Source organism: Ostrinia nubilalis, chromosome 2, assembly GCF_963855985.1.
Source record: "Ostrinia nubilalis chromosome 2, ilOstNubi1.1, whole genome shotgun sequence".
NCBI classification, from domain to species: domain Eukaryota; kingdom Metazoa; phylum Arthropoda; class Insecta; order Lepidoptera; family Crambidae; genus Ostrinia; species Ostrinia nubilalis.
In genome coordinates, this window is record NC_087089.1 from 15,252,774 (window position 1) to 15,274,967 (window position 22,194).

At 37.4% G+C, this 22,194-nt stretch overlaps 1 protein-coding gene across 7 annotated transcripts in view; it reads right to left on the reverse strand.

Moving 5' to 3' along the window:
- Window positions 1–4,910: 4,910 nt before the first annotated feature.
- The window catches only part of LOC135085042 (anoctamin-1), a 40,192-nt gene continuing 22,908 nt past the window's right edge, over window positions 4,911–22,194 (reverse strand). For 6 of the 7 annotated variants that reach the window (XM_063979836.1, XM_063979831.1, XM_063979822.1 and 3 more), the window contains 9 exons: window positions 21,542–21,805; window positions 20,940–21,143; window positions 19,703–19,851; window positions 18,478–18,563; window positions 17,782–17,987; window positions 17,121–17,284; window positions 15,872–15,971; window positions 13,897–14,068; window positions 4,911–9,403 (listed from right to left, as the gene is read on the reverse strand). In XM_063979836.1, coding sequence (XP_063835906.1) covers window positions 9,246–9,403; window positions 13,897–14,068; window positions 15,872–15,971; window positions 17,121–17,284; window positions 17,782–17,987; window positions 18,478–18,563; window positions 19,703–19,851; window positions 20,940–21,143; window positions 21,542–21,805 — 1,503 coding nt within the window. In that variant the 3' untranslated portion in view covers window positions 4,911–9,245. Of the gene's footprint in view, window positions 9,404–13,852; window positions 14,069–15,871; window positions 15,972–17,120; window positions 17,285–17,781; window positions 17,988–18,477; window positions 18,564–19,702; window positions 19,852–20,939; window positions 21,144–21,541; window positions 21,806–22,194 lie in introns of all 7 variants that reach the window. The other variant, XM_063979841.1, reaches the window with a different exon arrangement.

A 22,194-nucleotide genomic window follows, 5' to 3' on the forward strand; every position in this document is an offset into this window, starting at 1 on the left:
TTAATATTTTTAATAATCATTTTACTTCAATGGACCTACAAAATACAATGTTTTTTCTTCCAATATGATCTTTATTGCTATTACATTAAACATTTTAGTTTACGTCCACTTTTTAACAGTGATAAACCCATAAAAACCGTTAAAAAGATGTGGACGAAAACAAAAAACAGCTTTAAACTTTGTTGTGTTTTCGTCCATGACGTCATGAGCAAGCACTGGGGTGGACGAAAACCAAAATTAGCTATTCATGTAGATTAGTTTTCGTCCATTTGTCCTTCGACCTATTGAAATATTTTCCTAAATTTAGGTAAGAAACTTATTTAAATCTTTTTGATATCATTTGAAAGCTAACAAAATTACCTTTCAAATGATATACCACAATCCATAGTTACTGTATTGTAGAATTGGTTATAAGTTAATAATTCAACTGCACCCTTTTTTCTACACAGTGGTCGAAAACTAGCGTACACTAGGACGAAAACTGATTTTTTTGGACGAAAACTAGTGAAATCGCCTCTTTTGCATAAAATATTTTTTATAAAAACACCCGTGGTATTTACTTATTGTCATATAATATTAACGTAAAGTAGACTATATAAGGACTAAAATGACATATGATACATATGAGTAAGGGTATTTTAAGATATTAATTTCGCATCACAAAGTTGGCAACTCCGATAATTGGACGAAAACTAGCGCACTTACCCTACTTAAGGTAAACGGCTACTAGTTCGTGATAGTACGTAAGTTCGTAAGTTTTTTTTCTAGCTCAAATAATAAGCAAATGGAATATTATTTATAAAAATTCTTTATAACTACAAAAACTCTATTAATTAAGCTATCTAAAAAACCAAGTACCAACATTGTGGCGCCAAAAATGAGAGCAATACGAAGCTTCAAACTCTCAGAGAGCCAAAAACAGCCGTGCGGCGTGCATATGTTGCTCTCACCGTAAGGTTAGCGCTCCAACTTCTTAAGCTTATAGAAAGGCGAAGGAACGCCCATTAGAATAAAACTTGTAATAGTGGTTTCATGTGTTCCTTGACAATTGATTTGGCTTAGAAAAAAGTTATATGAAAACGTAGAATTCCTTTAAAATTGCGATTAATTGACTCACGAAATAGCGTACATATTATTTTTCGGATGTCCCCTGTTTCGTGATACTACCGAATCAAGGATATTATGGATAATATTTTGATGCTTGGTTTTTAAATAATTATTTATGATAATTGAAATGTAAGTTATGAAACAAATAATACATTTATTTATGTTTCTCATGATCTCAATTCGGTATATGTTTCGTTCACTAGAATTTATATGACACGAGTTTGAAGTTCACATAAATGACCAATTTTAAGATAAATTAGCATAAGTACTACCAGCGTAATTTTGGTTTTAATTCGATTTGTTTTATTTATCTTGGTTTATTTGTATTTTATATGGGATAGATAGTAGTTAATTGACACAATTTGACAATAATCCATGAATTTTACTTGGGTAATTTAGAATAATCAGTATCACGAAACAAGGAACCGTATTATTGTTACTTTTTCCCAAGTTCGTGATATATAAATGTATAGTGTTAGGTACTTGTATGACACATAACATCAAAGAAATCGACATATTTTTTAGTTTTTAATACTTACCTACCTAAGTAATTAATTAAATAATTACTTTTTATTATTATGACTCATTCGCGTATATGGGGTTATTTTCAGGGGGGGGGGGGGGCTACTCTCACTTGAAGCAGTTCCAGGGGTGGGGGGATTAGGGGGAAGGGGGTTAGTCCCCCCCCCCCACATTTCTAATGACTTGTATAAATATTTTCATATATCGTTAGAAATTAAAAATCAAAATTTTATGGGTACGAAGGGGAGGGGGGGGGGGAAGGGGTTAAGGCCGCTCCACATTTCTGATGGTTATATAAATATTTTCACATATTGTTAGAATTAACAAATCAAAATTTTATACGAAGGTGCGTACCTAGCTAAACAGACTAACATTATTTCTCATGAATATTTCAGGTAAGTAATATCGTCAATTTCACATAATTCTTTTATTCTAAATTTATACTATCGTTTTTAAATTTGTCAAATCAAAAGGACATCATCCATTTTGGTCCAAAATCAAAAGTGCCGGCCAAAAAATAAAAGTGCTGTATTCTGATAGAATACGTCCGCCTTAGCATTTATTACTATGGCACCAAAGCTGTAGCACCACTGTGCATCGTAGTATTTGAGTTCTAAAAATATATGAAACGACTGACTTTGATCTCAAATACTACGACGCACAGTGGTGCTACAGCTTTGGTGTCATAGTAACAAATGCTAAGGCGGACTTATTCTGTCAGAATACACACTTTTTTTTTTATTGGCCGACACTTTTGATTTTGAACAAAAAATGTATGAATCGTCGATGAATTTTAGATCTCAAATACTCGACGCACAGTGGTGCTACAGCTTTGGTGTCATAGTAACAAATGCTAAGGCGGACGTATTCTGTCAGAAGACAGCACTTTTTTTTATTGGCCGACACTTTTGATTTTGAACAAAAAATGTATGAATCGTCGATGAATTTTAGATCTCAAATACTCGACGCATAGTGGTGCTACAGCTTTGGTGCCATAGTAACAAATGCTAAGGCGGACGTATTCTGTCAGAATACAGCACTTTTTTTTTATTGGCCGACACTTTTGATTTTGAACAAAAAATGTATGAATAGTCGATGACTTTTAGATCTCAAATACTCGACGCACAGTGAAGCTACGGCTTTGGTGCCATAGTAACAAATGCTAAGGCAGACGTATTCTGTCAGAATACAGCACTTTTTTTTGTTGGCCGGCACTTTTGATTTTGGACCAAAAATATATGAAACGTGGATGATGTCCTTTTATACGAAGGTGCGTACCTAGCTAAACAGACTAACATTATTTCTCATGAATATTTCAGGTAAGTAATATCGTCAATTTCACATAATTCTTTTATTCTAAATTTATATTATCGTTTTTAAATTTGTTAAACCCATAATCATTATTAAAATATCCTAACTCGATGCATAAAACCTTATCCCGAAATAGGGGACATGAGTTCACGAACTTGGAAACAGAGCAAAATTTTATCACGAAACAGGATCCAAACAAGAGGTCCGCAGAACAATTAATATTAAAAAAAGTTCAAACAATATAACTATAATTTATGTATTAAGTTACTGTCAAAAGACCGAAGTTTAGCATACAAAAACTTTCATACTGATATCATGCTTGGTTATTTTTAAATAAATTGTTAAAGTCGTAAGAGCCTTAATATACCGAAGTAGGGGGCACTTACCTTAATTGTTTTTTAATTTTTATAATTCTGTGTTTGAATCTGAAATTCCGTCACTCAAATATCTTTTGACGCATCGTGAGTAAAATGCTGTGGTGAAATACCATAACTTTTATTAATTAACGTATACAGATGACATGTATGTATTCATGGTAATGTTTATGTTAAGGACTCGAACTCTTGACTGCAATCTCTACCGAAGGCAATTTTATTGCCCAGTTAGGTAAGTATTAGGTACCTACATTGAAGTATCGCCGGAAACGAATCCGAGTTTTATAAAATGGAATGGAAACGGAATGGAACCCCCTACTTACATGTATTATTGCTGCAATACTGTCAATCTTCTGCTGGTACCCTTTCTGATGATGTATTCAGCCTCTAATAACATAATTACGTAGCTTTTTAATGCCCCATTTTCATAGTCTCAGCTTCGGCACCTGACATGATCAAATTTTCCCGTTCCCCCCATAATGTCACGAGGTTTAATACAATTTGTCATAATCCCGCAATTTAATGCTTAACGATAACAACTTTTTAGCTGCAACAATAACCTTTGTGCCAAATACTTAAGGTTGATATTTTAATGCTGCTAGCACAGACTTAAGAATGTGTAAACATGAATGTGACCCTCGTTGGGAAACTAATTTATTGTCGTACGTTCGCGAAAGGTTAAGCTCGTAGCACACTGGCTCGAATGCGTAATAGAAGCGACTTATATCTGAACACTATCGGGAGATACATTAAGTTTAATGTTACTTTAAAAATGTAGAGGGCGTGCCGTGACATATGCTCCCCAATTTGTTCCTCGTAGTCCAACCGTTTTGTCCGACAAGTGAATAAGGAGAACCAGAGGAGAGTTCTTTTTGAAACAATCATTATAAACTAGACCACTAACTATAAACCCACTAGAATACACTAGACATAGGTACATGAAACACGTATTACCACACCACAACACATCGGATCCGCAATGTAGAGTTCGAGACGTAGTTTACGTAGTCTGTCACAGTCGCTCATGTTGGCATCTCGCTATTTTTGAGAGGGATGGCGACATTCAGAACTTCGGATGTTTTTCAGAGTAGCCCCTCTGTTCCGCATTCGCGGCAGTGTGCCACAGGCACTAAACAAAGTTTCTTGGAGCTTTAACGTGTTAATTACTCGCATTACGCTCCAGCTTCCTTATTTTCTTGTAGATAAATTCCAAAATCGCTGAGCGAGATGTTTTGCAGTGAGATTGCGAACTCTAATCTCCAGTTTATCCTAATTACTTTATCTATCTGTAGCTAAGTAAATCTCATTGACTTATTCCATGTAGTACGAGTATGTAAAGTATGTAAGTATGGCAAAACATTCGTAATTACTCGTAATAAGATTTATTATTACTTGAGCCTTATTAACAAACCAAGTCTCAACCTAATATGCTTAAAATTGATTCGAGTTTTGAGATTTGTTCTATAATAATCACCTAACTTAACAAAATGTACTTGTAAGTGCACACCAGTTGCCTGATGTTTTGTAACAAAATGGAAAGTTGTATAATTTCGTATTACGAAACTGGAGATATAAAATATTAAAGAATAAAACGCATTTGTTCATTGTTAATTTGCCATATATTCATATAAACTTTACAAATAGTAGAAGCGTCTCCAAACAGTACAAGTAGCTTACGTTTCGCTATGGACAACACCCAAAGCGTTCCAATGTGGTACAGTCGTCGTTGGTTACAGCTTTTGTGACAATTGCAATGCGAAAAAGAAAACAATGGTAACAAAAACATGTAATCTTAACTACTCTATAATAATTGGCTTGTTAAAATAGCATCTTTCTGCGCATGTATACAATTGATTTTTGTTAGAACATTGTTAAATAAATAAAATAAAAAATAACGTCGACTGTACTATTTTCATTCCGTATACAAACTCAAAAATATAGTTACCTAAATATCGAAAAATACACATTCTGAAAAGGACTTTAGCCTCTAATAGTTATGAACTTTTCACTTGGTATAGTCGGCTAAGCACATTTTTTATACTCGTCAAAGTTAAACTTTATTACAAAAGGGGTAAGATTCAACATTCAACAAAATGTATTATTTTACGTGTAGCTGTAGTAGTAAATCAAACTCATAAAAAGTTACAATAGAAAAGGATAATAAGTTACAAAATAGAAAATAATTGTTTTAAAATTAATAAATTATAGCAGATCTAAATTACGTAGTTAAATTTCATTTGATGAAATAAACATTTTTGTTCGAAAACCAACGATATTTCTTAACACATTCGTGGACGCAAAGACCACCACAAAATGGCAGTAGACAATAAAATTTTATAAAGAAATTCCATCGCCAAGAGATGTAAGTGGCATAAGTTCAATTATTTTGTATACTTACTAACAAGCCGCAATTTCATAAGACATGTATATTTTTTAATCGACTTCAAAATAGGAGGTTTTTATTTCAGTGGTATGTTTTATCCCGATATACACCCACTTACTGAGATAAGTCCACGAAAGTGTTAAAATATTCAAATTAATAACTAGGTATCTTTTTGTGCTAAACAGTTTCTACCAGTCATTGTCTTGGACAATTTTATGGAATTTTTGGTCATCTCCATCGATTTGGTTTTCAAGCGACTGACACTTTATTTTGGTACTTCAACTCGAGACAATTACATGACTAGTATTAATTAAATTAATTACAAATTATGAACAGCCAACAAGCGGCAAATGCCTTACAAAGGGAAGCTAAATTAATTGTTAATTAAAACACAGCACCGAAATTCACTTAATTTAACAACAATGTGAAGGACAAAGAACTATTTTATCATAAAATCGAGACAAAGACATAGGAAATATACGAGGGGCGGCTGAAAATTTCGCGGCCTAAGGTACTTAGCGATGAGTAATTAGCTTGTTACTCATGTCACTAGTTGCGACACTCAGTAGTATTATAAAAAGCAATCACTTATTAAGTTTGCACTGATAGTTCAATTTCTATCGAACAAATGACATCACCATGTCCGCCGAATCTGGAGATTTGCGGAATTTCGACACCGCGCGCCGCGGACATAATTCCTCGTAAAGAAGGAAAATAGACCGAAAGACATTTTTGAAGATATGTCATTGGTTCTTCAGGATTGTGGACCTTCATATACCATGGTTAAAAAATGGGCCCGACTATTTCAACACGGACGAGAGACCTGTGAAAACGACCCCCGCCCTGTCACGATACTGAGTGAAAGAAACGTTCAAAAGTCGAAAAAATCGTTCCGGCTGACCAAAGAATTAAATCGTGGCAGATAGCTGAAGAATATTTCTTTATGTTTGCGAGGCTATTGTACAGAAATGACGTGGGAAACTGACACGCGGATTGCTCTTTCCGCAAGACAACGCGCCCGTTCACGCCGCACGTGTTGCGAGGCCAAGCCCTGAAAGACACCGGGTTCTCAGAGATTGACCACCCACCATATAGCCAAGACCTATTACCTAGCGATATTTTCCTGTTTTTCGATTTGAAAAAGGACTTACGGGGCCGGAGATATGCAGATGACAACGAAATTAAAGCTGCGGTTGGTCGTCATTTTGAAAAAAAAATTTTTGGGTGGGTAAAAGGCATTGTATGCGAGATTTAAGAAATGTATTTCTTTTCAGGGAGATTATATTACAAAATAAAAAATAGAAACCATTTATTTTATTTCATTAAGTACCTTAGGCCGCGGACTTATCAGCCGGCCCTCGTACATATCATAAAAAACAATAACAATGATTGAACAAGCACGATTAGTTAACTTTAAAATATTGCAAATAATTTTTCTTATCTCATAAGGTAACTTGTTTTAAAAGCATCATCACTTTATAAAAACAACCAACAATACATATATTTGCTAGCGATTGCCTACTCAACTGTCCTATCAAAAAACTAACAGACAAGAACAATATACTAAATTCCTATATTAAGGCGATTATCACACTGCACCGCGCTCCGCCGCGGTACGCGGGACAACAGATTTAATCATTAGAAGCAAGTACCTTAGTTTGTATAGAAAACACGCTCGGTACAACACACTGACAACGCGTTTGCGCGCGGGATTCGTTATATGTCGCCACGCGGACTGCGGCGGAGCGCGGTGCAGTGTGATAATCGCCTAATATCAGATTTTATTGACAAAATATGCATAAAACTTGATCAATAATTCTGCTGTTACGCAAAAGAGGATTTAATACATTGTTCTTGTCTGCATTTCCTACACATAAATTGGAAACTACTAAGCCAAATATTAACGTACCAATGCGCGTACAAAATTTTCTTTCTACTGAACACGACGCAGCATACTGAATTACTTAAACATAGTACAAGATAATCGGCAATTCTACATTTAACGTTCCGTTTACGTTTCAAGATATTTCTCTACATTTAAATAACTCAGTATAATTTATACAAACTTTTACTTTTTATATATATTTTAAACATTTATATTCCTACTGAACACGATGCCAGACCACATACATTCTAGCAAATACTCTTACAACCTTCAAAATGTAAATAAAAAAGATATATTGTTATCATTTTCTTCAGTGCTTTAGTATTGTATTTCAAAAAATAAATATACAGTTTTGTAAATATGAATCCTATGATGTGAGATTCGGGTTAGTCTTAATAATGATTGCCTGCTGGGCATAAAATGTAGAAGAATACCAAGCCAAATATGACTGTAAGGCTTTGGTAAAAGGAACATAATTGCATAGCAATGATCTTAGTAGGATACGTTAATTTTAATATTAAGGCAGTAAAATACTTGCCGAAACTTATCTCTCTCTGTTCACTGATATAAAGGATGCGTGTATAAATATTATAGATCTGCAACTAGTATTAGTGACTGAGTAAGAAACATTTTTTTTTTCAATGAAATAAATAAATGGTCAATTAATGAGCAACTTAAATACGTTAATATACTTTTGTACCAATAAATAAGTATTAAAAAATGTTGTGTCTATTTCCTCAGTCACTTTATGAACGTGATATGTTATCTTTAAGTACAATTTTTACTTTTATTTAGATCAATCGAGACATGGAAATGAGGTATCAATGTTGAAAATCATTTTTCCTTTAGCATTCTTTGATATTTCACTTCGAGACTTAACAGAACCTACTCCAAAACCTTCTTATCTTATCCTACGACTTCCGCTTAACAAATAAGAGCGATATTTTGCCTGAGCAAAATAAAGATTACACTTCTCAGTCAATTAACTCGAAGTGCTATTATTCTGGAACCCAAAATACTTAGGCCATGTGATTCATCTACTTAGTGAGGTGTGTAGTCAAAATAGGCCGTGGACGAAAAACCATGACGTCTTGAGTCAATGGAGCAAAGTGTATAGAATACGAACCTTTGTATAGTTGGCCGAATGCGCTTGACCATTGTCGCAACATCGAATTAAAGCAGACACCTGTGTGATCGCAGCAACGATGGGTTGGCTCCAAAGTTGGCTGCGCGTACGCAAAGGTGAAGATGACGTAGCACAAAATACTACATTATGTACAATTTACTTACTGCCCGATTCAATACGTATTACATCTCGAGAAAAAAAAATGTGCACCGTATGTCCACAATATACAAGCTCTATTAGCCTTCGTGCGTACGTTGTACAGCGGACTCGTAGCACAGCGTACGCACGTGTAACTTTAAACGTAGACAGTGTATCCAAGACGCATGGTCAATGTATATCAGGCTCAATCAGCCTTCGTGCGTACTATGTCACCCGTAACTCAGCGTACGCGCAATCTCATAACTTCAAACGAAGCTATCCAAGAGGCGTAGTCAATGTAAATAACTACATGGCATCGGCGTACTACGTCACCCGTAACTTAGCGTACGCACAACCCTATAACTTGAAACGTATCCAAGGGGCGTGGTCAATGTAAATCTATACGTGCGCGGGCGGCGGGTTTTCGCTCCTCGCTTCGTTGGCTATGACGTGCATAGCGATGTCTCTCAAGTTGTTTTGGTCGCCGTGGGCCGCGAGATCGAATTCAGATCCAGACAGAGACGCTATGTGATTCCAGTTCGATTCCGTTCGCTCATCTGTTGGGGTTTAAAGGTGTGTTAATATCTGTTACATAATTATTTAAAAAAAATATTTTGTTTGGACCTCCAAGTTAATTTTTAAATACCAAGAACATTAAAAACCGTAGTGTAAAATCAATAGAAAATAGTCACTTTTCGTAACGAAAGTCTTCGACATAGTTTCTTTTTGTTTTTAACTTAATCTGTAGTTTTATTTATGTATCAATAAAATTTTAACGTAAAGTACATTAAAGTTTTCAAAAAGTTAAATTTCTGTTCTTTAGGTCCATTAAATAGATAATTATACAAGTTAATAAAATATTAAAAGCATAGTGTGTGTTATTTCATTCAAATCTACAAGCATTTCGCCTAAATACTTTGCTTGAAAGCTGATCGGAACATAATTTATTGTATATCAGAAGCGTTACTATAAATAAATTCCCGAAGCTTATTTAAAACTAACACCACGTGATAATATTGCTTATTTGCTTTTATAAAATAAAAATTTATTTAGTCAACTGATGTATTGTGCATGAGGAACTAACTGTCAATGTGGTGAATATAAATTTACCTGCGAATTAGTCAAAAACATTTATAATTACCGTACGAAAATTATAATTAATACAACTCTAGTGATGTCAGGTGTACAACTCAGACGTTGTGCTTGTCAACGTGATTGTAAGATTGTGTTCACCCTGTTAAACCTTGTTTTCAAAACTCGTATTTAAAACGACGAGTGAGCACAAAAGCGTCTCAAACGTGCGATCTCAAATGATTATGTGTTTTGATATGTGCTTCGATCAACAATAATAACGAGACATAAGATTTCAAATGTATAAAATATTTACATTTGTAGACAATATTAGACGAGTCAGAAGAATTATGAATATTTTTAGTGTACCCAAAAACTTCTAAATAAAACTTCTTAATTAGTATACGGGACTATTCCCACCTCTCATTCCCACCACTGCAACTTCTGTGTAGTCAGGATCTACAGCTTGACCGCTACAAAAACCACCAATGAAGGTCAAGTTTGTCCCGGGGGAAAGTTAAACTGTCATTGGACCCGCGTGTAAATAATTAGTACACAAGCTGAATTATAACTGAATTTGTAATAGGTATACAAACAGTTTACAGTCTAGGCTTGATTGTAAAGAAAAAGTGTTAATAAATTACACTCTGAACCGTAAGCCAAAATTGAAACATTCCAAATTATATTACGATTCCAAAGAAAACTGTTATTATCATTGATCGAAGCGTGTTAGTGTTCCATGATTTGCAGTTCAAACAAACCCCTCAAACTCCGCATGCGATTATTTGTAACCAATTTCAAATCACTCACATGTCAGCGATCAGGCGACTGCTACCTGCTTCGACTTATAAATACTTATCAGTAGAAGCTGCTTAAAGAAGTAGGAACATGTTTGCAAGAACATCTTTATTAAATAGAGAATAAAGTTTAATTTACTTTGACACTTCAGTCACAGGCTGAATTACGAAACAATTGAAACCCAGTTCGAATTTTAAAAATACTTTTTTCCCATTTTTTTTTCATGCATACCAGCCAGCTGTTTCCCTCCCAATTCCTATTGTTTTAAGGCCAAAATAAAACCCAACCAGTGAAGGTTAGGAATTCGGTGGAAGCAAACCGCAACTACATAAGAATTCAGGGCTTAGGAGGAGTTCAAACTATCATACAAACCTTTATGCAAAGACATTCCTAGAAACTTTTTCACTTTGGGACCAAATCACAAAAACTAGTAAACGAGTATTGTACAGATGTTCTTGCAAACAAGCCATTAAGACTGCATTGGGAGTGTATGTTACATATTAAACGTTTGCTTTGTATCGTAAATACAAAGCATTTTAAAAAGCATTAAAATACGTTTTTATGACTAATAACATAGGGTTCAATATTGCTAAAAGCAATTATATTTTATAAATGGCCCAAAACCATACTGCTTACTACTGTTTTATGGTTTTATGACACAAGCGATATTTGACAGATTGCGGGTGGCAATATGTTCATATTTTTACACAAACCTGCAAGTAATATTTTTTTAAAGCTTAAGCATTATCAAATACTGTAAGATTATTTTATGTATTTATGTCACCGGAAAATAACAAGACTCGTAAGTTGATCAATTTTCTAGGTAGTTGATCAACTCTCGGAAAATAATAAACGGCATTTGAAATGTACTATTTAACGTATGTATTTTAGTAAGTTGATTAATTTACGGCGTCTTGCCGTTAAATCATCCGACAAAGGCAAGGTGCACGATGATTGGTTAAAAGACTCACGTGCTTTTATACCGCTCCCCGCCACCCGGCCGCCGCCATTACCGGTTTAAACGTAAACAAATCTGTCTAGTCTGAGGTCTAGTCCGTACCTCTAGTACGAAAAACTTTCGAGTTCGTTTCGTTGCGTATTCAAAGTGTCATCGAAAAATTTTGTATGAAAAATTAAACAGTGCCCCCTAGGGCGGCTATAATATAGGGGGCGCTGTTTAATTTTTCATACAAAATTTTTCGATGACACTTTGAATACGCAACGAAACGAACTCGAAAGTTTTTCGTACTAGAGGTACTGTACTTGTTTTTCTTTATTTACAGTAGTAAAATTAGCAGTTGTTGTTTTGTTTGGTAATAATTCTCAATTATAACGCGTCATTTTATTTATGATGAGTGAAATAGAGTCTGTAGTGGTAGAAATAAACGAACAATCAGTGAGCAATACTAGTTTTGTCGATCGAGAACACTTTGATGCAGAGTTACAAAAGTACACAGTGGGCTAAGTACACAAAATAAAAAAACTCAGTGGACAAGTGAAAATATCCAAAATGTTCGTCATTCGGTGGGCAAGGAATAAAACAATGCAATTGCAAAGCCTTTAAAAATAAACAATGTGTAAGTAACAAGTTTAATTGCAAAAGCCAAAGTTTTGTGTAACTCTAGATGCCATAAATCATTAACATGTAGTAATAAGTAAAATACGAATACAAATATTAGATATTCAGACTGATTGTACTGACTGATTAAACTGATTATAATAATTATTATTAATATAACTTACAGTAATAAAACTCTGAGCTCCAAAATATTTTTAAACATTTTTCATTTATTTAATAGACGAACTTTAATATCCCTATCTCTAAAATATAAATATTAAAACAACATATCTAAGTGTTTGTAACTCTATGAATAAACACTTGCTAAATGCTTATAATTAATGCTGTCGACCAATCAGAGAAAAGTGTATTAAGTGACGGATAATAGTGTACCGTCAAATAGTACACTGGGCAACGATTGGCCCATTTGAGGATGATTTTACTTGTAGCAATATAGTTAATTATTAAATTACGGCTAGGTGCCGTAAGTTGACCAATTAGCTAAAATTCAATGCGTTAAATAGTAAATTTCAACTGCCATTTATTATTTTCCGAGAGTTGATCAACTACCTAGAAAATTGATCAACTTACGAGTCTTGTTATTTTCCGGTGACATTTACATTATTTCGGAGGACCCACGGAAACTCCTTAGATATGTTTTTTTATATGCAGAACAAAGCAAGTATTTGACCGCAATCGCACCTGATGTTAAGTGAGATGCAGTCAAGTATGGTACATACCTGCCTATTCACTCTCGCCTTGAAAGGAAAATGTATAAAAAAGCAAAATTTAGGTTAATGGCAGTGCAATATCGTCATAAAATTAAATTCATTATATCTGTCAAATATCACAATCATATCTAGAATTATGATTAAACACACAATGGTTTTGTAAAGTAACTGTAAAATGTTTGTTTGTCGTTATTGGAATCTGAAGAAAAATCTAAAAATGTATCAAACACACACAACACAGTCTTATTTCACGTGTTTTGTTCACTGCTCTTTCATGCTATAACGCTGCGTCTTCGATGATTTAAACATATGTTGTATTATAAACTTGTACAAGTTTTACTTAGTTTGGGACTAGATTTAAAAATGACTAGATTTTATAACGACTAGATATTTTAGAAAGGACTAGATTTGACAACGTGTGAAATGTCCAAAAATGTTATTAAAATTATTACTTATTTTACATGCGATAAGATTCCTCGTTTCGCGTCCACCTTTGGCCTGATTATCACTTTTTAGAAGATTAGAGGCAGGTGAAGAGCTTTCCCGTAGAAGTTAAACAAAATACTACTTTTAGAGCAAAGGAGTTCTTAGTTCTTACCAATAAAAAATCGAATTCCTTAAGCTGTGAATCGAACTCACGATCCTTCACTTGCCGGGAAACCGGTCTGAGCTCTTGAGCTACTTAGATATTGGAAAATTTTCAAGTGTAACTTCTTTAATTAGTATTTTAAAAATCTTTACATTAACTACAAACAAAAACTTACTTAAAAAGTAAGTATCCAATAGAGCAGTGAACAAAACCCGTTGTTAGTAACCAAACGAAAGAGTAAGCGATGCTGCGTGCCTACCGTAACCGTTAGCTAAACCGGCGTCGAGTGCACCGGCCGTCCACCTTGCGGCGTGTCCGGCTCCGTCCGGTCGGCCGTCCGGCCCGAGCGCGCACGCGTCTCGTCCAGGATGAACGTGTTGATGACGTAGGCCTCGCGCCGGATGCGGTCGCGAAGCTCGCACGACATGTCCGGGATCGCCCAGCGGACGATGATCGTCACTAGCGCGACCACGTTCTGTGGGTGAAAATGAATGTTTTTTTTTAATTTTTTTATGCATAAAAAGGCAGGTATTTGACCGCAATCGTACCTGTACCTCTAGCATGAACAATTTTCGTCTTCGAATCGTTTGCGCATTCGATAAAATTCGATACACTGCCTTCGAATTCAACGTGACAATTTTGACTGTCAAAATTAGTTTCGTTCTACCATTTCTCATACTGAGTTCACTATACGTCACTATCAGAGGTTGTTTAAATTTTCATACTAAATCTTTTGACGGCGATTCAAATACGCAAACGATTCGAAGTCGAAAGGTTTTCGTGCTAGAGGCACTGGTGTTAAATAAAATGCAGTCTAAGATGGTACATTTCTGCCCTGTACGTACGTGCCTATTCACTCTCGCCTTTAAAAGGCGCGGATAGTGTTTTGTTTTGTTTTTACGATTTGTATTACACAGAATATCTTTGTTTTTACTACTATTCGGTCATCCCAACTAATATTATAAATGCGAAAGTAACTCTGTCTGTCTGTCTGTCTGTTACGCTTTCCCGCTTAAACCTCGCAACCGATTTTGATGAAATTTGGCATAGAGATAGTTTGAGTCCCGGGAAAGAACATAGGATAGTTTTTATCCCGGTTTTTGAAACAGGGACGCGCGCGATAAAGTTTTTCTGTGACAGACAAAATTCCACGCGGGCGAAGCCGCGGGCGGAAAGCTAGTATCACATATAATATCTGCACCGAGTGGAGTAACTGCGAACGATTACTTTTACCAAACTCCTAAATGTTACTAACTAAATTTTTACAGTGGATTTTGAACGCTGTCTTTACCGTAAAGCTTAAGCCAGTTTAACTTTAAAATTTTATAGTACAGGTCTAGCACATAACTGAGTCTGAGCTTGGGGTACGTAAGAGGCACGGGAGGGTGAATTTGTGACGTCAAATGTCAGCGAGACTTCAGCGGGCTGAGTGTGAGTTTACATCAAACGCGCGCTTTTAGTTTTTCCCGCTAGGGGCGCTGTACAATCCGTCATACATTTAATGTCATTTTTTGACGTTTGATGTAAACTCACACTAAGCCCTCAGAAGAACATAGAGGATTCCGTGGAGGGTAGTTGAACGGGAAGCATGGTCGATCTGTTTTAATGGTTTCAATTTATTATTTATTTAATGGACTTTAGTGTACAAATTTGGTGTTATTTTGTGTTCTAAAGTGTCAAGTAAAAAACATTGAAATACTTCGAATTTGAGCGCGCATCGAGTGTCGAGTGGGTTGTCGTATGAACAACCCGCTTTGGACCCGGTGGCGTCTTGAAACCTGCTTTCGGGCATACTTAACTCCACGGAATCCATGAAAAATCAATAGAACTGAAACACCCACGTTCTATTGATAACTTTGTCAATTTTCACTCGACATTGGCAGAAATAAACCTCCCAGAGAGGTTTGGTTGCCATTAAATAAATAAAATAAAAAAAAAAGAACATAGAGAGAACATAACTCATAAAACTCATTTATTTTTGCAAACAGGCTTTTAAAAAGCACTTTTACACGTCCCAGTATTAACCCTACCGCTGCTTCGGGACAATAAATGGGCCAGTGCTGAGAAGATTCTCGAAAGAAAGTAAAAACAGAGTAAATACAAATGAGTAGGTCATCTTCATAGAAACGCACCGAGCGCGGTTTGTATGTGAGCGCGCCAATACGTATGCGGCGCGCACGCACACACTAACAAAATTTAGCGTGGATTAGCGGGGTGTTGGTGTTGCGTTTCTATGAAGATGACCTACTCATTTGTATTTACTTTAGTAAAAAGGTACCTCAAACACGACGACGAAAGCGAGCCTCGCGCCGATGATGTGCCAGTACCAGTTAGATCGCGCATAGTCTTCGCCGTCGTTGTACCAGTAGCCGGGGTAGCTGCAAGTACAATAATCTAAACATTCTAGCACCTTATGCGATTGTAATAAGAACGATTTTTCAACAAAAGAAATATTCTGGTAAGTTAGGTAGGTATACACATTGTAAACTCTAGAAAAGTCTAGAAAACGGTTGTACAAATATAAAATTAAATTGTTATGTCAATCAAAGTCATAAAGAGTGGCCCCAAGTTTTGTCATTATTTAGCTTGGGACTAGATAAAACTGTGTAAAAAGTCTTATGCCCGTTTTCACTATCAATCCCTAATTTTTAGTGACCCCTATGTAAACGAAATTCCTGTTATTTGTTACCATAGGGGTCACTTAAAAATTAGGGATTGATGATGAAAACAGGCATTATTGTTGGATAATTTTAGGTATTAGGTTATAATTGTTTACAATAGTACCGTATCAACTCGAGGCGGTCAGTATTCCTTGTATGATACTCGTATGATACTCCATACTGCAACGCACACTTAACCGGTGCGGTTAAGTGTGCGTTGCAGTATGGAGCATAAATTGCCTTGCGGTTGACAGCGTGCGAAAGGCGATAACGTGTTAATCCCTTCAAGAGTTGACAAGCCTTGATGACCTTTACTGTTTACAATCGTCTACCCCTAAGTTCATACAGTGTAATTAGAAGCGTAAAACAGGCTACTCATCTAGCCGTGTAGCATGTAATGTATCAGAATTGTTTCGAGTGAGTAGGTACATAGGCACGAGCCCGCTGCGAGCTGCTCGCGCGTGGTTCGCAGGGAGATCGCAGCGACCCGCCGACTGGCGGTATCACTGCGAGCACAAAGGCGGCTCGCAGTAGGATCCAGGAGCTCGCAGCTAAAGCCTGGTCCGTGAGCACGTAGAATCCCGTCCAATGACCCCAAGCTACCCATCCTTATCGCTCGCGCGTAAATATATTGCTGTCGCGACTGTGCGACGCGCGCCCGCAGTGAGTGTGCGAGCGCGACAGCAACATAATTACGTGCGAGCGACAAGGATGGGCAGCTTGGGGTCATTGGACGGGATTCTACGTGCTCACGGACCAGGCTTTAGATACCGAGACCGTGGACGAGCCGTACTCACTTGAAGGTTGGTTACGTCACATGCTACGTTACGTGCTACATGGCAGGTGAGTACCCTGCCCAATACTCACGAGCACATCGTCTCATTGTACGTGGAGGACTGAGGCCGATACTCGTGGAAAACGGTCACGTCAAACTCGGCAAGTGTGTGGTTGACGTAATTCTCGTACGTGCCATTCGAGAAGTAATAGACCAGACGTGGGATGAAGTCCGAGGTGAACGCTATTATGAAGCCCTGCGAAGAAAAAAAATGTACTTAAACCGATGTTACCAAACCAAACCGAAACGTCAAGCCGTGAGTACACAATTCATAAATGTCGCGTTAAGACCCGTATCTTAGTCAAAACTCACTCGACCAAACAAGATTCAACGAACAGGGGCCTAAGTTTCTAATAAATCACAACCTTGAAACATAATGTTTCAGGAATAGCGCATACTGTTTACGGTTCTTACGGTATTGAAGCGATATGGAGATAGGTTTTCTTTTTTGTAAAATTTTTGTTCGTAAAGTGAAGTTATTTTACCCTGCTTTTCATAACATCACATACACTTAATAGCTTAATACACTTAATCATTCGGCTTAAACGATGCAGCACACTTAATAGATAAATTAAGCCAGCCCAATCTCAGTATTAGTACAGTATTTTCGATATAAGGCAACTCAACAAGCCGATATAAAAAGATATCTTAGTTCGCTGAATATTTTAACCCCGTTTCACAACGTATACTCACGTTAGTGATCACGCTCAGCTTGCCGATAGAGTCGAGTATCCTGTACCACACGCCGATGTCGGTGACTCTTTGCGGCACGGGACGGCGGTAGCAAGTGAGAAACTTCTTCGCGTCGAGGCGCATTTCCAGAATATTGTTGATGAGAGCGAAGAGAGGTGCGAGCGGGAACGCAGCCACGAATATCGTTACGAAGCCGTATTGGAGAACTGGAAAAAATAATCGAAACTTTACAAGTAGCCTTTAAAAATATTATTTCGTTCGTTCGTTCGTTTCAGCCAAACGACGTCCACTGCTGGACAAAGGCCTCCCCCAAGGAGATCCACAAAGACCGGTCCTGCGCCGCTCGCATCCAGCCGGAAGACGTAGCGTAGGCAGGCCTCCCACTAGGTGGACCGACGATCTAGTGAAGGTCGCGGGAGGCGCCTGGATGCGAGCGGCGCAGGACCGGTCTTTGTGGAAAAATATTATTTAATTTATTTAAAAATAGTCGTTTTCCGCTGTCTGTCCCTATGTTTGCTTAGATCTTTAAAACTACGCAACGGTTTTAGATGCGGTTTTTTAATAGATATAGATAGAGTAATGCAAGAGGAAGGTTCATATGTATATTTTGCACCCGTGCAAAGTCGAGGCACTTTTCAATATATGCGACGGAATACGACGATTTTTCTGAGTTAACGTACAGTTAAAGAAGCTTACCCATTTCCAAATACTCGGGAAATAGTCCCATGTTCCCGAAGTCTACCAGCTTAAAGTCTTTCACCCACTGCATAGGACTTTTGATTCTGTAACAAATTTGTTATAAATTGTAGATGTAAAAGCTCTTCATATACGTACTTGTTTTCAGGCAGACCAGGGACCGATGTGTTGACCAGTCACTCACTCATCTCACTCAACATCAGAGCAATGACACCTGATGTTAAGTGAAATACAGTCTAGGGTGGCAAGACTGCCCAGAAAATGCCTATTCACTATCGCCTTGAAAAGACCAGGATTATAGTGTCTCGGTACATGCTCGTTTACAGAAAATAACTTTTTTTTTATGACTTTCGAAAAGATATGACACGTTCAGTGTGCTTACCATGAGTTTACATTAGGTGTACTCGCTAGCGACTGCGTAAAAAAAATACATTAGATGTATGACAGATTTTACAGCGCCCCTAGCGGCTACTTTCAAGAACTAAAATCTTCATAGTATTAGAGGCCGGTAGATCTATTCTCATAAATAAAACACTGAATACTCAACTTTCACACTATATTGCCTTATTTTAAATACAATTCATCACATAGCATCAAAAGCGCGCGGAGACGACTCCGCGCGCTTTTGATGCTATGTGATGAATTGTCCCGCTATTCTAACGTTTGATTCTAGCGTGACATTGACATTACGTCAATGTCACTATGACAGCAGCTCATTGGCTATAACGATACCGCTATTTTAATGTTTTAGATTTTTCACAATTAACAATAGATTTCTGTGACGCACTCGCTAGAGAGCACGCCTGACGTAAACTCATGGTAAGCACTCCGAACACTAGTTAGAAAGAAAGAAAAAAACATTTATTTGGTACCAAAAAAATTAAACAATAAGTACAATCAACTTAAAAAGCAAAATACATTGTACCAAATTGGTCTCTGCTCAGTATGAGGTCATAACGTACTGAAGAGCACGTTACGGCCACTGGTACTCTGCAGAAACCATGAAAGAGGAGTGCGTGGCCCACAGCGAACGTTACAACTCACTACAAAATTTGACAAAATAGAGGAAAATAAGTAAGTGTGCATTAATTTGTGCTATTGAGCACCTTATAAATATGATGATGATCCAAGATGATGCAATAAAGGTTTATGACTATGACTTAATAAATATGAATATATGTTAAAAGGTATTTAAAATAAATTAAAAAAAGTTAGGGTAACTTACGTGTTTTTCCTGCCGATAGCGCGGATGATGTTCCACCACTTGAGCAGGTAGGGCATGAGCATCTCCACGCAGGTGTTGATGAATTGCTTGCCCACCATGATGATGGCGAGCTGGATGGACAGCTCGACGAAGCAGCCGCCCGGCGCGCACTGGAATTGACAAGTTTTGTTTGTAAGTGATGAACGAATATAATAATAATAATAATAAGCCCCGCAGGGCAGCTTTGTGGCGAGCTGTTGGTGAGTAGCGACACCACGGGGCCAGTTGTTAATCCGAGTGCTCCCGAGAGTCGGTCAAGACCCTCGTCTTCGGCTTGCCGAAGTGGAATCCGAGAGGGTCTGCAGGACTTTCACCTCTGGCTTGCCTTAACCGGCCGGCCAGAGTGGAGTCGCTAGAGCTATATGCTCCAGGGGTGGAAGTGTTAAAGGGCATAACGCCGCGAGTAACTTCGGAGAAAGCGCAGCACACCTCTACACCCCTGAGCTGGCAGACGCCAAGAACCGGGCCACTTTTGACCCGTGAGCTCCAAAGCGTACAAACATAATAATAAAAATGTTTATTGCCATTAAATCAATGTACAGAGTATTCTTATGACTAGCGGCTTCTGCACTAAGCATAGCTTGTGTCGCAGTAGCCTTTTAGTTTTTACAAGAAGATCTTTACTTTGGGGTCTGAGAACACACAAGTCAGGCAATTTATTGCTATAAGAAATTAAGATTAAAACATAATTATAATAGTAACAAAGCTTACATTAAAGATAATGGTATTAGTCTCTATTAAAGGCTGACAAGTAAAATTACATCTTAAGTAATTATGTAGAAACAGAGTTCCAAAAGGACCTAAATTGTATAAAATATGTGATTTAATTTGTTGAGTGACAGTTGGGATTACGCTCTTTTAACTAAGTGGTATGGTAAGTCTGCAAAAGGCAAATATATTTAGAGCGGAGATTCCCTTAAAGCCGTTTTCAGTCCGTTCACACTCATGAAAGCAGTGTAGTGAATGAGAGAAACAGCTAACGCAAAAATACATTAATTGCAGAAGATTGCAAGTATCATAGATTCAATCCGTTCACACTCGTGAAAGAAAGGATCAATCTATTTGGTGCAGAATATTTTAAGCATCGCAATTTCTTACGTCAATAATTTACAGTTTTAATTTATGATGTCATAAAATTAGTTTATTTTTTTAAATATTGTTCGATATTTTGTTTTATATTAATTCTTGATTCTCTCACCTCTTCTTGTCTCTGGCCGAATACCCTCACATAGTCCCCAGGCCGACCCACATACTTTCCCTTGAAGAAAGCGATGTAGAAAATCGACGCGTAGTAGTTGACGAACTGCAGCAGGTAAATCTTGAGCGTGAGCGAGTCGTCGAACTCTGTCTGTGTGCGCAGGAGTTCCTTTTCCGTGAGCCACTCTGCTAGGTAGGTATACATCTAGAAAGAGATTTTGTTAGCGTTGAAGAAAATATAAAAAATAACCGATAATCTTATCATTATATAAAATACTTCAATGCTACAAATTAACTGTCATGGTGTTATTTTTCAAAATACATTGTCATCTTCACATCAGTAGACGTCGGCAATTTTGTAAATAAGTAAAGAAATTCTCAACCATTACTAACAGAACAGTAAAAATTATAATGGATATAAATCACTTCCGTATCCTTAGCTGAATTGAATGATTTTCAGTGTTCATTAGCGCAAATTATATAAGCTTACATACAACACAAAGACACACCAAAACAGTTATCACCTATAGTGAAGTTTGAATTGAAACCTTTTTTTGTAACGTTTATTTTGTTGTAAATAAATAAACAGGCAAATGTACTCACATAATTAAACACGCAGATGAGCACCAGGTTGATACAGGCAGCAGTGGCCGTGGTGAACATGATCGGGTTGTACGATATCAGCCGGTTGTCTTGCCTCAACAGCGTGGCGCCGATGATCGACATGCGGTATAGCACCACACCAAGCACTGCTGCCAGCGCCATCAGGATCAGAAGAGCCACGATACTGAACGACATGAGCGTGGCGGGGAGACGCATGCGCCAGAACGGAACCATGGGCTCCCGCTCGCCCGTTATGACGTTGAGCTGTGGAGCAACAATCAGCTTAATTCCCAAGACAGTAAGGACTGGTTTTCCCTGCCTACAATAACGTTCTCTATCTCCTATAGCGTCTAGTCATATGCGGTATAACACCACACCAAGCACCGCCGCCAGAGCCATCAAGATCAGAAGAGCCACGATACTGAACGACATTAGCGTAGCGGGAAGACGCATGCGCCAGAACGGAACCATGGGCTCCCGCTCGCCCGTTATGACGTTAAGCTGTTGAGGAAAATTTTGCTTAATTCCCAAGACAGTAAGGACTAGTTTTCCCTGCCTACAATAATGTTTCCTATCGCGCCGATGATCGACATGCGGTATAGCACCACACCCAGCACTGCCGCCAGCGCCATCAGGATCAGAAGAGCCACGAT